The sequence below is a fragment of the Microtus ochrogaster genome, unplaced genomic scaffold (genome assembly GCF_000317375.1).
Source record: "Microtus ochrogaster isolate Prairie Vole_2 unplaced genomic scaffold, MicOch1.0 UNK21, whole genome shotgun sequence".
Taxonomy (NCBI): Eukaryota; Metazoa; Chordata; class Mammalia; order Rodentia; family Cricetidae; genus Microtus; species Microtus ochrogaster.
Window position 1 is genome coordinate 5,436,463 of NW_004949119.1, and position 16,584 is coordinate 5,453,046.

The 16,584-nt window shown below is 48.2% G+C and overlaps 1 protein-coding gene across 1 annotated transcript in view; it reads right to left on the reverse strand.

The window, feature by feature from the left end:
- The window catches only part of Dlg5 (discs large MAGUK scaffold protein 5), a 106,981-nt gene that overhangs the window by 17,757 nt on the left and 72,640 nt on the right, over positions 1-16,584 (reverse strand). Inside the window, exons 12-23 of the mRNA XM_026789532.1 lie at positions 16,013-16,188; positions 15,692-15,795; positions 11,454-11,546; positions 9,158-10,174; positions 7,976-8,099; positions 7,497-7,641; positions 6,252-6,361; positions 5,592-5,681; positions 5,244-5,394; positions 1,685-1,847; positions 1,405-1,538; positions 774-923 (exon numbers count right to left, since the gene is read on the reverse strand). Of these exons, the coding sequence (XP_026645333.1) occupies positions 774-923; positions 1,405-1,538; positions 1,685-1,847; positions 5,244-5,394; positions 5,592-5,681; positions 6,252-6,361; positions 7,497-7,641; positions 7,976-8,099; positions 9,158-10,174; positions 11,454-11,546; positions 15,692-15,795; positions 16,013-16,188 (2,457 nt within the window). The remainder of the gene's footprint in view (positions 1-773; positions 924-1,404; positions 1,539-1,684; positions 1,848-5,243; positions 5,395-5,591; positions 5,682-6,251; positions 6,362-7,496; positions 7,642-7,975; positions 8,100-9,157; positions 10,175-11,453; positions 11,547-15,691; positions 15,796-16,012; positions 16,189-16,584) is intronic.

Consider the following 16,584-nt stretch of genomic DNA (forward strand, 5'->3'; position numbering starts at 1 on the left):
AGGAGATGGAGGAGGAGGAGATGGAGGAGGAGGAAGAAGAAGAAGATGGAGGAGGAGGAGGAGGAGGAGGAGGAGATGGAGGAGATGGAGGAGGAAGAAGGAGGAGATGGAGGAGGAGGAAGAAGGAGGAGGAGGAGGAGGAGGAGGAGGAGATAGAGGAGGAGGTAGTAGTAGTAGCAGTAGTAGTGGAGTAGGGTCAGGGTGAATCTGGGAACACAGTGAGGAAGCCAGACAACCTCGGAAACCGTGCAGGACGCATAAAGAGGCCACCCCTGGTGAGTTCCAGCAGGAGTGATCCCCAGGCCAGAGCTGCCTCAATCTGCATGACACTGGGACACTTAGGAGATGAGGCAATTCTAGGTTAGACTGACACAAGGCTCCTATAAGAACCTTCTCCTCCTGACACTGCTCTCTTCTCTAGCTTCTCTATGGGAGAACCCCATCTGCTCACAGGAAGTGTGCATACCTAGCTGACAGTCCTCCCTGCCGCAGAGCTCAGCCCTAGCTGCCTCTCTCAGCACTGCCACTCAGCACACCTCAGGGTCCCTGGCCTAACATCAACATTGTCGCCGCTGAGCAGAGACCTGGGGCCTTCCTGGCTGATAAAGGTAGAATGTCTGGAGACAGAATAGGAGAAGGAAAGACAGAAGAAAAGCGACACAAGCAAGGAGAGAAAAGAAGGAGGGGTGAAGGAAAAAAGACAGGCCTGGTGTGGGGTCTGTCCCAGTGGAGCAGATGGGCAAATGGAGTCCCGTAGCATTGCCTATGCTGACCTGGAGCTGGGGCTACTTTGCTTGGCTGGGGGGGTGCCAGGGCCTTCATCCTGTTCCATCAGCGGATCAATGACAGAGGGATGTTCTGGGGTTACAGCACTGTTGCCCTGGAGAGTAGAGTGAGGGGTGGCAGCAGGGTCCAGGTGGGAGCTGGAGGTGGGAAACAGAAAGAATATGATGCAGTCAAGCAGCCAGAGCCACGACCCCTGCAGTGTGGCAATGGGTCCAGACTGTGAATTGGGAACCGACTTCACACACTGAGTCCTGGAAAGGCAGATACATAAGGAGTCTGGACTTGTGCCACCTGCTCCATAGGTCTGCCTGTCTCCAATCAGGGATTCTCTCCAAAGAATCCAACCTAGAGAACACCAAAGCCCCCTTCCTTTCTCATCTGCTTTTATTCCCCAAGTTATGCGTGTTGACTCTACAGGACACGTACCACTCCTGTCATCTACCTCGGGACCCACAGTTCGGGTGCAGGTACAGGCAGGTGTCCAGTGTTTGCTCCCACACAAAGTCAAGCACAGTATGAATCCTGTGCCAGGGACTGAGGTTTTGGTTGCTGTGGCTCCCTGCACCCTTGTCTGTACTCTTAATGTTACCCCAGCCTAGGCAGCACCTGGATGCTCACCTGGAATGGGAGTGGCTACTGAGCTGGTGAATGTGTGGGTTGTACTGGGCCAGGATGGTGATGGTATCGCACTGCTGTCCGATGATCAGCCGGGCCTGCTGCTCGGTGGCACTCCTCAGGTTTATGCCATTGAACTGGGAAGATGCCCAGGGTGGACTCAGTGACGGGTAATGACTGAGGCAGTGAACATGGACTTGGGAACACTGCTTTGTAGGACAGGACCGAAGAGAAAAGGGAGGGAGGGAGGGGGCGGGAGGGAGGGCGGGCCACTCCCTCTTACCTCAAGTAACTGGTCCCCATACTCAAGGCCGGCCTGGTGGGCGATGCTCCCTGTGGTCACCTTGGAGACGTAGACACCACCTTTCTCTCCACTCACGATGGAGATTCCCAGAGGCTCTGAACCCTTCTGCACTTTCACATGGCGTGGCTCCTCCAGGTAAGGCCTGGAGACACAGTCCAAGTTTCAGGGACTCAGACCCAAAGGGACAGAACGGGAAGGCTGAGATCAGGCATGCAGTCAGCAGTGTGAAGGAAGGCCCAGAGCTCGGTGTTCTGATAAGATGGGAGATGGCAAACTGACTTTGGACAAAGAAACACATTCCTGAAATTTCATGCAGTACAAACAAACATGGAAAAGACAGAGGATGACTGATGTGAACTATAGCTGGGAATGACACACACACACACACACACACACACACACACACACGCACTTTTATTTGATGAAACAGTCATCTCAGGACACGCACTATGTATATCCCATGGAGGGAGTTCTGAAGACACCCACTGGCAAAAAGATGACAACAAAAAGTTGTCCCCTAATCCCTCCCCACAAAGATGGTATGACTAGTTAGTTCTTATATCTCTGGGTCCCTAGAGTGAAAATGAAACAGCTATAAGCCATGAGAAGAGGGCTAAGGGACTAATGGAGCAAGGGTGTGCCCATGCATTTACTGGCCAGGGAGCTGTCCCCATATCCAAGGGCATGAAAGGATGTGAGAGCCTCATGTCAGGCCAACCTCAGACTCCTCAGCGAGGAGGACCTGGGCCTAATGGCCACGGGCAGCCTCAGAAGGGATCTGTGGTGGAAGAGATACATGGATGAACAAAGGTTAGGAGAGAAGGGATACTCAGAAGGACTACACTTGAACAGAAGACCCAGAACTCTGCAAGACCTCCCCCTAGAAGCAGCTTTTCCAGCTGAGGGGCCCCTCAGTCTCAGTAAAAGCCATGGAAAGTTCTAGGTTGTGAGCAGGAAATACCTGCTCTGTCACTACTGTGAGACAAAGAGAAAACCTACAAGTTCAGAGGACCTCAGTCTGGGTCCCCACAGCTGTGTCTTCACATTGACTTATTCATTTGTGTGTATATATGTGCATGTAACCCGTATATTGACTTACTCATTTGTGTGTATATATGTGCACGTACACCCGAGCATTGACTTATTCATTTGTGTGTATATATGTGCATGTACACCATGCATTGACTTATTTGTGTGTATATATGTACATGTACACCCGTGCATGCCATGGTGCATGTGTGTGTATATGTGCATGTACACCCGTGCATTGACTTATTCATTTGTGTGTATATATGTGCATGTACACCTGTGCATGCCATGGTGCATGTGTGTATATATGTGCATGTACACCCGTGCATGCCATGGTGCATGTGTGGAGATAAGAGGACAATTTGTGGGGTGGGGGTGGAGCCAGTTCTCTCCTTTCACCACCTAGGTCCAGGAGATAAACTTAGGTCACCAGGACTGGCAGCAAGTGAGCCATCTCACCATCCCATGAAAATCTTCTGAAACGGTTCTAACACTTCTGCCGGGTAATTTCACTTCCCAAACCCACGCCTCCACAATTTTCCCCTTAACCTTCTAGCTCCTGCATACAGTCAATTCCGCCGCTGAACATGCATTAGAGTGTCAGGCAGTTTAGAATTCTAAGTCCCTTGCAGCTAGTCATCTAAAGACCATCCTCATAGGTCAGGCTAAGAAGATGGAATGGAGAATAGGCACCGAAAGGAGAGAGCAGGTCTAGGGTCCATCTGAGGTTCCTCCTCACCCAGTGGCTGACCTTTCCTCTGTCCACATTAACACAGTGTGCTCAGCACAACACAAAAGTCTAACAATGTCACATAAAAGCCAGGAAGCTGGGGCTGGAGAGATAACTCCACAGTGAATAGTGTGGATTACTCTTTCAGGACCTGAGTTCAGTTGTCAACATCCATATTGGTTCACTCACAACCATCCGTTAACTCCAGTGCCATGGGACCTGATGGCCTCTTCTGACCTCCAAGGGCACCTGCACTCATGTGCACATATTCCAACACACACAAACATCAATATACATACGTACAAACATATATACATACACACAGACACACAGACACACACACACTTCACACACACTCAGGAAACTCCCAAATGACCCTATGCATCAGGGTTTCCTGACCTGGAAAGATGTGGAATAGAGAAAAGCAACTCCATTTTTGGTACTTATATACATATTTATGTCAATATTTTTTTAATTTTTTCACTTTATGTATCTGTGCATGGGCAGATTTCTACAGAGAGAGGGCATCCTGGAGAATGTGACCAATGGCATGATCTCTACTTCCTCCAACTTTCCAGTGACCTGATTAATTTTTTACACTATGACAAAAGTTTTCTCAGAGCAAAGCTAATTTGTACCTCAAGATTACTACATTTACTTAGTATTACAAATACATGCTATATATGACATGACACTGCAACAGACACTATCCTCTCTGCAGTGTATAGCAGACGTCTCAACTGACTGCATGGGACTTTCTTCTTCTTTTTTACTTTTTTCATTTCCCTGATTTTCTCTCGTGACTATATGATAGGGAACTCCGGGTTCTGGATAGGAGACTACCTTTCATTAGGAAGCTGTTGCTTGGATCACAGGGGCTAAATTCACCTCTAACTGGACTGTCAGCCCCAGCAGGGCAGGGATCACTCATACCTTTGGGAGCAGGAAGCCGATAGGCTGCATGTCTCATGTCACAGGCCCTTTCTACTGAAGACACACTTCATGTGGAGAAGCCAGAGCTAGAGCTGAGCAGAGCCACGCCTCCACACTCCCACGGGTGTCGCCCAGAAAGCACCCTAGTCCTGTGGCTGGTGACCTGGGCCAGGGCCTAGCATTACATACATTTGCTCCCCTGGGTTCTCAAGTTAATACGCACTGGGTTCCTTTTCTTACAAGTTCAGATTTTCAAATCAAATATGATCTAATATATTTATTTATTTCCTTTTTTTGAGGCACGGTCTCACTACATAGCCTTGGCTGTGCATTTCATTCCTCAACAGAAACAAACAAACAAAGAAACAATTTTGCGTAGAGCCAAAGAACCAAGAAATGTAGCAAATTATACCTGGAGCCGAAGATCAAGGGATAAGAATGAATCCCGGTTCTAGCTAGGTCAGGTCAGTCACCGAGTTCGTATACACAGAGCTTACTCAGGTGGTCTGGACACAGTGTACTCTTGGAAAACGGAGCTAACTGTAGACACTCATGCAACTGAGACTTATAATTGAGATGTTTTAACGGTGTGTGTAAATGGGTCTGGCAAACAGCAAGCAGCACCCTGCTATCCCTGTCACCGCCAGGCCATCTCAAGCATCATGTTTTGTCACTGCTCAGGGGAGGAGCAAACCTTGCTCGGCCCTTGCCATCTACACCTAACCTGCCCAGTCTCTAACTTGTATTGTTTCGACAGTATGCTTCATGCTCTCTGGACTCCCCATGGCCAGAGCAGACGTGAAGTCCCCTGGCTTGCCCCAGCCACAGGTGCTCATTAACACTTACCTGTCCTTTCTCCGCTCCCCATGGGAAGTGGGGTTGACAGCAATTCTGGGCAATGTGGAGGCTGAGGTCTGAGGCTGGCTACAGGAGGACAGGGTATCGATGTTCAGTGGGGACCGGGGAGGAGTGCTGCATTCAGAATGTGACAATGAACCTGTCATGAGAGAAGAGGTGGACGGGACTGGATCTGCAATCTAGATGTGGGCTGTGTGGGTCTCATCCTATGACCTGGGCCTTGATGGTCCCCACAGCAACAGATGAGGGCTAGGCTCAGATGACCCTCATCAACCCACTGAGATAATTAGAGAGGACCCAAGGGAGCAGGCACAAGAGGGAATGCCCAGTACTTACCTCTGTCAGAGCCCATGACAGACCGGGGATATCTTGGTGTTAATGGGATCTTAATCCTCTCTGCCTTGAACTGCAGGTTACTGGAAGACCCTGTTGTTCCAGGAGGAGACAGTGTTAGGCCTCTTGACTGAACAGCCTCTCAGCATTCAACGCAGTAACATAAAAGCCTGTTTGATATCCCTGAGGAAAATTATCTGTGGGGAACTTCAGAGGAGACCATTGGTGCCTCATGCTAGATGGAACTTAACAGGCTCAGATTGCTGCAGGTCAAAATGCAACAGTAACCTAAGTGCTGCAGTAGATGCTCCATCTTGTCTCTGAAGCTCTAAAGACTTATTACCCACTCTTGTTACCACACAACACTGACACTCTCCCCAGAGTTACACTTCCCCCAAGTGTGTAACCATACAGGACACCCAGGATGGACTAACTCAGGGTCAGGAAACAAGACTCCAACCAAGATGTCACCGGAAACAACTGCAACCATCATGAAGCTGCAGGCAGAAGGCAGTGGCTCTGAAAACATAGGTATGCTAGACAGGCCACAAGATAGCAGCCATTCAGGGGAGGGAGCTGAGTTCAGCCTCTGGAGGGAAAGGAGTCACAAGGGCAGCCCACCCAGAGACCTGTTATCAAAATACAAGCACCAGTGGTAGTTACCAAGACGAGCACTGGAGGGCAGAGAGTTGGAACCCTGGGAGGCTCTCATCTCAGAATAGTCACAGGCCCTGTGACTCAGGTCCAGGCTGAGGCGTCCCTGGTGCTGGACACTGTGAGTAAATCAGAGAGGTGAGGGGCTCTGGAGAAGGACTAAGACCAGACATGAACAGAGGGGGAAACACAGGAAGCAGCCTGCACTCCCTAAGACAGGATAGCAGACTGACCCCAGTCACTTCTCACAGATGACATCTATTAAGGACTTTTATGCAGTAGAGGGTGCACACAAGGTCAAGAGTGGGATTGGGTGGATGAGGGAAACAAGGCTCTGCCTTGTGGAATGGGGGGAGGGGGGGCTTGGATGTGCATAGAGAGTCCTGGAGAGAGCAGTGTTATACCTCACTCAGGATGGCACAAGCTGGAGCCAGGGGACAGTACCCAGGGACCGCCCACATCCGGCTAGCCAAGAGTCAGTCCCAACAAGGTGGCTTAGGTTGTGTACTGTTGACATCCCTTCCCTGTTTAAAACACCCCAGGGGTTTCCCAGGCAGTCTTTCAGGGTTTGTGTCCTAGTCTGGGCCTCCCTGCTGCCATACGCCCCCACCCCCAGCTCCCCCTATGCTCCCAGACACACAGCCCTCAGCCCTGCAGCCCTCCTCCTCTTGGACTGAGGGATTAAGGCCAGGGCCTTGCACATATAGGAAAGTGTTCTTGTCACTACACTCAGTTTCCTAGACTCCCTCTCTCCAACCACAGCCCTGTTGTCACCCTGTGTCTCTGACTCATCACCACACGTTACCACTGTCGTATTCTCAGATGTCTGGACTCCTGCACTGAACACAAAGCCCATGAATGGGGTGTTGCCAATCAGATTTACCACTGTCTGTCCTTGAAACCCAAATAGCCATTGGGACATAGAAGTTGATCATTAAAAATTTTCCAAATGAATAGATAAGGGTAATTCTGATCTGTCTCCCCCTCCCCCAATTTCAGGTTTCTTTTTTAATATATTAAGTGGTATTCTACCTAGTCAGAAAAACTTCTCCATTGAAATTTCAGCACTGGCCCCAGACCTGCCATCACTGTCCTCTGAATACCAGAGTGAGTTCACACAGCATTCTCTATGCCCTCAGCCCTTTCCCAGCTAGGCAAGAGGCTTTTCTGCCCTCAGGCCCCTATGCTGCAGTAACTTTCCAACTAGGAGACTGGACAACTGGTACACAGCAAAGTGTAAGTGTGTTGGCATACCTGGGAGACAGGCCCTGGGGGCCAGCATCGCGGGACATGGGTGGAGAGCTACAGGGAACCACCCTGTGGCTGCGCACGGTGTAGATGGGGTTCCGCAGGATGGAGCTCACAGTGGTGCTAGGAGTCATACTCCGGGGAACAGTGCCTAGAAATGAGCTGGATCAGAACAGTGGTTCCAAAACACCTAGAGAGCCCTGGACTGGAACACACCCTCCCATAAACACCAGACAGTCTCAGTCTTAGGGAAAAGGGATTCTAGGTAGAGACTTTTAGTTACCAATCTGTATATGGCTTTTACTAGTGGCCTTCCCCAACTGTTAGAAAGAGCTGATCCATTGCAACAAGCAAAGATTACATCCAATAGAAATGGGGTCAAGAAATTATGTGTTGAGGAGAATATCCCCTCTTTCCAAAGATTGGACATCCCTGTGAACCCACAACGACCCTGTTTCCAATTCCTATCCCAGCAGCTTACTTACCCACAGATGGCCGGCTGGGGTAGAGTGGGGGGTTGCCATGCCGGCTAGCATGCCCTGGTGAGTACGGGGACCATTCCTGAACCTCTGGGGAGAGTTCTCCGCTGGTTGGATCACAGTCCTGTTCCTGCAGAATCAAAAGCAATAGTGTCTACTAGGGAAAGTTAATACTTAGTATATTTGCAAACTGACTTCAGTCCTATGTACCAGCTCCTCCCACTCAGGCAAAGGAGTGACCAATTGGAGAGGTGCTGCCTATTCGCATTGCCTGACACCTGGAAGCAAAGGATCCCCTGTTCAGACCCATCAAATAGCAAGTGCAGAGAAAGAATCTGCTTGTCTGCCTGCCTTCCTTCATTTCCTCTCCTTTCTTTCTCTTTTTTCTCTTTTCTTTTTCCTTTCCTTTTTTCCCGAGACAGAGTCTCTGTATAGCCTTGTCTGTCCTAGAACTCGCTCAGTAGACCAGGCTGGCCTCAAACTCACCTGCCTCTGCCTCCCAAGTGCTGGGTGTGCACCACCACTAACTGGCTATTTTGTTGTAGTAGTTAGAATCTGCCTTTCAAATAAACAGACTGTGGAAGTGAAAGATGAGAAGACATGCCTGACAGGAAGCACAGTGAGCGGTGTGCACAGTGCCCCAGAAGTTTCAATTTCTCAGCAATCTCCCCTTCTGGAAACTTCACACACAGCTAGCCTGCCCTACAGCCAGCTTCAAGCGTACCACTCATTTCCCCCAACCTTCTTGGGCAAATCTGTCATTTAGTTGTTTTTTTTTTTTAAATAAGATCAAAAACTTCTATAGTTTTAATTGAGCTATACATTTCCCCCCACTCCCCTTCCTTCATCCTTTCTTCCCTTCTACCTCTCCTCTACAGGCTCTCAATTTACTCAGGAGGACTTATTTTTTCCTCCTTTTTTTCCCCTTTTAAATAAGCTCAAAAACTTCTTTAACAAGCAAACCAAACATTATTTTCAGCAAGTGTTCTTAGTGTCATTTCCCACTCCATGTGCATCCCATGACCCTTTCCCATCTACAGGGGACTGTTGCTCACTGGCACCCCCAGGCCACCCTATCACTCTTGCAGGTACACACCACCAGCACAGGGCCCCAGCTCTGTGGAAAACCCTTGAGAGGCTATTTTGCAGGCTCCCACCCCACTGCTCCAGTTCCAGGCCAACCTCTACCTCCAGGCACTGAGCAGGGATCACTACTGGAGCAATCTTGGGCCGAAAACTAGGGGCAGACTTTGGCCGGCGCCGCTTCGGTCCTAGCTCGTCCGCTTTCTGGGAGGTGAGGTCCTCATCACAGGACTTCTTGGCAGGCAGGTAGGTTTCTCCATCCCCTTCAGAGTGGTAGCTGGAGGCAATGTGGACCCTTGCCTTGTGTGTGGATGAAGCATGCATGGGCTCCCCAGGGTCCATGCTGGGGGGTGGGGCACTTGGAGGGCTGGTGGAAGGTGAGCTTCCCACCAAAGTGGCTTCTGACTCAGAACTGGTGTCCAGCCTGTGTTGAAACTTGATAGAGTCACTTCTCCTGGGGGGCTTTGGGGGTGTCAGAGACCCTACCCTATTGGAGGGCTGCGGGGAGTGAGAAAGCCCAGGGACTGGAAGCAGGTAGTCTATTTTGGGGGGTGTCTGTGGGCGCTTGAAAGTATTTGGGTCAAAGATGGACTTCCTTTGCTTGGGTTTCTTGTAGACAGAGAGCTTCTCAGGTACTGACGTGGAACCAAGCACAGCCTTGGGCCAGGTCCCACCACTGCTGGAGCCGTCCGGATCTACCTTGTCCAGGGGAGCCTCTACTATCCCACAGGGGCCCACCCTAGTCTCAAAAGACAGCAGAGGCTGCTGGCTCTGCCCGTCCACCAGCCCATAGCCACGTTCAGCAGAGGCATCGGAACGGAATGAGTTCAGACTACGCTCCGAGGTGCTAGGACAGGCCTGGGGAGAGGCTGGAGAGGAGGCTCTAGGGAATGGCTTGTGCAGGAAAGAACTGCTGCCTCCAGGGGGGCCCAGCTCCTTCCTGTCCTCCAGTTGATCTGCGTAGAAGATGTCTGTCTGTGTGGAGTTATTGTGCTGTAACAAGTTCCGTTTGTTATGTGCCTGGACCTCTGGGCCGTGCGCTCGACAACTCAGCATCTTATCTGAGTCCTTGATATTTTCAAAGATGTTCTGGCCACTCCACGAGGAGCTCTGGGGAAACACCTGAGCCAGGGATGAAGAGAGGTGAGAAAAAAGTGAGATGTCATCACTTACCACTGTCACTGGAGACCATCCCCAGACAGGAGTGATGGACAGACAGACAGACACACAGAAGGCAAACACAGATTCATGTACATGTTACTGTCTAATGGTGAAGTTTTCTCATGGGCCTGGCTACGTAGAAATTATAAGAGCAAGAAAATTCCGTCGACTTTGAGCATGATATGCAGCCACGTGCACACTGTGTAAGAATCACTGAGCATCAAAGTAAATTATTCATGGTAACCCAGGCAACAGGAAACTAGCCAGGGCTAAGAGGTGAGCTCACACACCACAAAAAGACACGGGAAAGAACTGTGCACGAGTGAGCAAGTCTACGTGAAAGGGTGCTACAGGTACATGATGTCTCGAAAAGACAGATGCCTGGAGACAGGAAAAGGATCAGTGGTTCTTGTAGGCTTGAGAAGTGGCAATGACAAAGAAGGACACAGGAAACTTTTAGGGCAGTGACACTACCTGTAGAGTATGACGACCACGTATGCATCTGTCCATACTCACAGGATCACAGGATCAACAGTGACCCCCATTAAGCCATGCAGCAGTGATGGCTCATCGTTTGTATCAAATGCACCACACAAATGTAAGGTGGCAATACCAGGGGAAACCTAGGCTGGAGCGCTCACGTGAGGGGACACATGAGAACAATCTGCCAGTTCAGATGGTCTGTAGACCTAAAACAGTTCCCCAACATCAATTAATTTTAAGAAATAACTTAGCATCTCTTAGTGAACTAGCTGGACCCATTTACCTACATTTCTATTACTAACCTTTCCAACTATGTAGAAAAGTTGATTTTAAAAAAAGTATAATGAGTACCTATAAACCCACTCACCAGATTCAACGATTTTACCAGATATTCTTTATCATCTTTGTCTATGCTGACATTGATAAACACTGGAAAGTCACATATATTTTGATATTTCCCAGGCTAAGAACTTTCAAGTTTACCATCAAATATGGCTATTCTCTTCAAAACTCCAAGTCCACTGCCAGGCCTAAGGAAGCTAACCATCTCTAGGGCCATCAGACTGTCCAGAGACTGAAATGTACCCAACTATTCTCAATAGTTTTCAGTCTACATCCTCTCAGGCTTCCTACACCCTGCATTTAAAAATCAACATATTTTTCCCAACAATCCTGGTGCCCTTTAGAAACAGCTCGGGTGCATGGAGCTGAGGCACTTCTCACGCTCCCAACAGTGGCGGAGGTGCCCAGTGCCCACCTTCAGGAGGGAGAGGGTCAAGGAGTCTTGACAGCTTCGCAGCAGAGATTCACATTCATTCAGAGATTTATTGTCCAGTGCAATACCATTGATCTAGGACCAAAGAGAGAACTGGTCAGGCCTATCAATGGGGTGGCCTCAGGCTCCCAGGCTGCCAGGCCAGGGCCTGGGCCCATCTGCCAATCCTGGGACTATTTACATAAGGAGCCAAACTCAGGGATTAGCAAAGGAAAGAAAGGTGCTAACCAGCAGTGCTTGGAGTCCCTTAAGAAGCAGGGCCTTCTGAAGCAAGGGGAACACAATCATAACATCACGTTGGATGGGACCAGAACACGGGGGACGGCAGGGAGACATTCTACTGTGTGATAGTAACCCACTCCTTCATTTGTGAGTGGCCAGGAAACACATGTGCCTCACGGAGGTGGGTGGCTAATGGAAAGGAAACCATGGCTATGAGAAGCCTCTGTGACATAGGAAGTACCACACAGAATGAAGCACTGCCATTGTCAAAGAGAATCAACACCCTCTCCTGGAATCTGTCCTCGCCCCTCACCGACACGGTCAAAGCTTCTCAAAAAGGGCATTTGGAACAGTGAATGTCCACACTGTGGTGTACCTGAGCTATAGGGAAACACTTGGGAGGCTCTCACAGGATCATGTTGGGTGAATAAAGCCTTGATGGAGTCACATATTACATAATGTCATTCATACAAGTACAGCTTAACTGCCAGGTAAGCGACTGTATGTATAGGGTGTGCAGAGGGATAGCTATAAGAAGGAGACAGAAGGAAAACAGGCATGATGAAGAAATGGTTCTACATGTGACTACAATGTTTATACAAAACTACCTGTGATCACACCACCCAGAGCTATGCATACACACCACACCAGTGTCACCATGGTGGCTTTAATACGGGGGATAGAGGATAAATGGTACATAAGGCCTCCCTGTACTCTCTTTATAAAAACTTCTTTTGATTCTATAATTATTTCAAAGTCAAAAGCTTGAAAATGGGGTAACTGGGGAGAGCACTCACTTGGTGAAGTGCTTGCTGTGCACCCTTGAGTTTGATGCTCAGAACCCAGGTAAAAAGCTTGGTATGGTGATACGTGGTGGTAACACGGGTGCTAAGGAAACAGATACAGGTAGGTCTCTGGGATTCACTGGCAACAACCCAGTCTATTTGGAAAAGCTTGGCCAATGAGAGACCCTATCTCAAAAAACAAGGTGAATGGGGATGAAAGGCTAAGGAAGAATTAGGAAGAGATTGGGAAGATGTGAGTTAATCAATAACTCTTATGGGAACCCATCATTCTGTAAGCTAATTTATATATGTGAGTTTGAACAGAGGTACCTTGTATGGGTGGACAACATGACGAGTGGTCTAATAGTAGCATGAACATTAGGGGGATAACCAAATGCTTTCTGACTAAATTTGAAGTCTGCTCCAAAGGAGGGAATTTATGATTTCTATAATAAACCTGGTCAAAGCTCATGGCTTTGGAGTCTATTGTTTTGCTAAATGGCCACATTGTCAAACTATATTCTAAATACTTATGTTTATATCTATAGATTTGTGATGCTTCCAACATCAGCCAGAGAAGCTTCTTGCTGTAGTGGCCATTGGTTAATGTACTGACTCATAAGTAACCAAAGTGTAGAGAATAAGTGACTGTTGAGTGTTCAGTCCTAAGCTGAACATCTGTATCAACCACCCAAGGCTCAGAGAACATAGAAAAGAGGGGACAGAAAGAACTTAAGATGGGAGAGGGTGTGTGAAGTGCTGTCTTCTGAACATGGATCATGGCATTTGCCATAACTGTTAGGAGTTGGCAGAAGCATCAGGAGGGAATCAAGATACATTGTATACATGTGTGAAATTGTCAAAAACTAAATGACTTTTTAAAGTCTCACACAATACATAGCCATATTAAAATGCTCAATTGTGCCAAGACAGTGCTACATTATTATACCACAGTTCAGTGTGACATCACAATGTAACACTGGGCCAACAAAATCCTACAAGGTATGGCTCACATCACCCTGATTTTAAATAATTTGACTTTCTACTGTGCTTCCAGTGGTTCTCAGTGTTGTCACAGGTTCACTGTAATACTGTTTTAAAGTGGCATCACAATGCTCCATGCTGCTGTCACAATTCTGCATAATGAATTCATATGCAGGATTGTGAGGGCACAATGGAACATTGTGATGTCACAGTGGAGCTCTGCTGTGATATCAGAATGACCCACCCTCATATCAGAATGCTCTACTGTGTTTTCACAGTAGTCTACTACTCTACCAAATGCTGTATAACACTGCTCAGTGGTGCTATTACAATGGTACACTGTCATATCACAATGATCAATTATATCAAGACATGAAAATTTTATGACATTACAATGCTCCACTGTGACATCACAATGTTCCATTGTGCCCTCACAATCCTGCATATGAATTCATTAAAAAAAAAGATGATTCTTAACGAGCAACTCTCAAGGTGGTGACCTCTGGTCCTGGTCTCCACATGCACTGGAACACATGCACATCTGCACATACAGGCAGCCATATGAACACACACACACTACCACCTCCATACACAAAGGCTAAAAAAGTATCTACAGGATGTAATTATGTCGGCAAGGGCAACTAATGTGTTTTCCTTGTACTTTGTCTCCATTTTTAAGACATTTCCATGTGACCACGCTGTTTGGAAGCACTGGCTCTCAAGTCTGAAGAACAAGGATACTCAGTGATGAGCCTTTCCTCAGGTACTTGTGAGGCTGACATGACTCATGACTCTTGTGGACACACAAGGGCACAGCAGCATAGGTAGTAATTCGATGCCTATGCACTCTGACCCAGGAAAGCCCACCCAGGGATTTGCTCCACAGCGCTCTCAAGAAGACCCCAGGAGAGGGTCACTGGTAGCCACTGAGCACTGCTTATAAAAGCACACAGGAATGGCTAGCAGCATTAGCGGATGCCCCTGAGCGCCCATATAGGGGAGGAAGGTGTGCTCAAGGTAGAGAGCTTACATAGCACACATGACTCTCTATACCCTGGTTCCATCCCCAACATCATTGATTGATTGATTATATTAATTTATAAAGAACCACAGGCAGATCCAAGGACATGAATCTCAGTCAGACAAAAATGCAAGATGAACAATGAGGATGTTATGGTTCCAAATGAGCTAGAAGAGATAGACATGCTTGAAACATTTCTGGAAGTAAATGCAGTAAATTGTTAATCACAGTTCTGGCAGGATGGGAACCACAGATGGGTCCAGACCCAGACAACGTGCTATTGCTACCGCCTTTTGTACGACTGGAATTTCACACACATGCCATGGAAAGGCACATGTGTTTTCCAGCTCAGCCGGTTGATCTGAAGACTGACACAACAAACCCTGCTACTCAGCTAACACCCACACTTCTTGTTGAGTGCAGAGATTAAGGGGTTCTGAAGCGGCTGTACTACAGGTGAAGTTCACAGCAGATGGTGATAACAACTCATATGTCAATCAGAAGGAGACACTTTTAAGTATGCATCACCAAGCAACCCAGCTTCATGAGGTGGTACTGTGAGTGAAGATGACTTAGAGAGCTACCTATGATATAGAATGCAAACTGCAGATTGCACTGCTGTGTTTAAACACAAATGCCAGAACCTTACATATAGAGAGACTTACACGAGCACGCGAGGTCGGGGCTGCAGGCACCTTCCATGTGGGGGCAGACCTCTATCAGTGGACTCAGGGAGAAGGGGAACTACTACACTTTGCTCTCTATGTGTTTTGTTGTTTTTGGCTTTTTAATCACTTGACCATTTTACATTACATTACACTTGACCATTTCCCCAATGCTGATAATGGGGAAAAAGTTAAAAGAATAGGTATACTGATCAGTAAAAAAAAAAAAAAAAATGACTCTGAGGCAGGAGGATTGCTTAATCTCTCAAAATACACATATGTGATTAGAAAAACAAATCACATAGATATTCTTTCTTGGAAAACTGTCCATTATAGACATTCATACTCTGAGGGATGAGTAAGAGAAACTCTGCTGCTATCAGTGTATGGGAGCAACAGAGTGGGTCTGACCTCCATCCTACACTGTTCTTCCTGTCTACAGTACCCATAGGAGAAAGCTTTTTGAGTTTTTTGCTTTTTTGAACAATCACACGGCACAATGTCTATGTGTAGCAGACAGTTCGCCCTGTTGTGGAGACTCACCGCGACAATCCTGTCTCCCACGGCGAGAGACCCCTCTTTGGCGGCGGGGCTTCCAGGCATCACAGCAGCAGCATACACTCCGTTTTCCAAACTGATGCCACTGTCTGTGAGCCAGAGGAGGACACTGGGTGACCTGGCCTGGCTGTCCCATCTCCCAGTTCTGTTGACTAAGTTTGTAAAAGGGACTACTTCCCACTCTATGACACTCCCACCACAGGGCTCATCACATCCTGATGAGTCGGATACTGGGGACTCCTAGGACCTCCCACCAGGAGAACAACATGCACCCCCAGGGACACGATGATCCGGTAGGCCTACTACCTTTCTGTCCGCTAAGGTTGATGTGCAGGGGGGTAACGACCTTTCCACCCAGGGACTTCCTCCGCCTCACGACCATGTTGATGGCTCCATCTCCATTGAGGAGCGCCTTGATGGCCTGCTTCTTGTCCTTGTTGATGAGGTCCACGTCGTTGATTCTCAGCAGCCAGTCGTTGACCCTGATGGGAAACAAGGCCAGGCAGGCACCCGCTCAGACCCTAAGACCTGTAGCTGCCCCTCACTACATGCCTATTTATAGGCTCAGATGCCAGTGAGCGAGCAAGTTCCCTGCATCCACACTTACGTAGGTTTCTGCCTATAAAGTTGTGAAACTCACAGGTGCTGGTGTTAAACGTGTGGCTTCAAATCCTGACTCTGCCACTTACTAGCTATAGAACTTAGCCCTGCTGTCTTAGTGTCCTTATCTGTAAGGTGAGGTAATATTTGTACCTGCCTCAAAGAATTACAGAGAAGAATGATTAAAAGGCACACTGTGCTTACACCAGCATTGGCATAGTTAAGGTGTGGTGTACCACTCCATCAGGCTCACTATTACATGGGGTGAGCAGACAGGC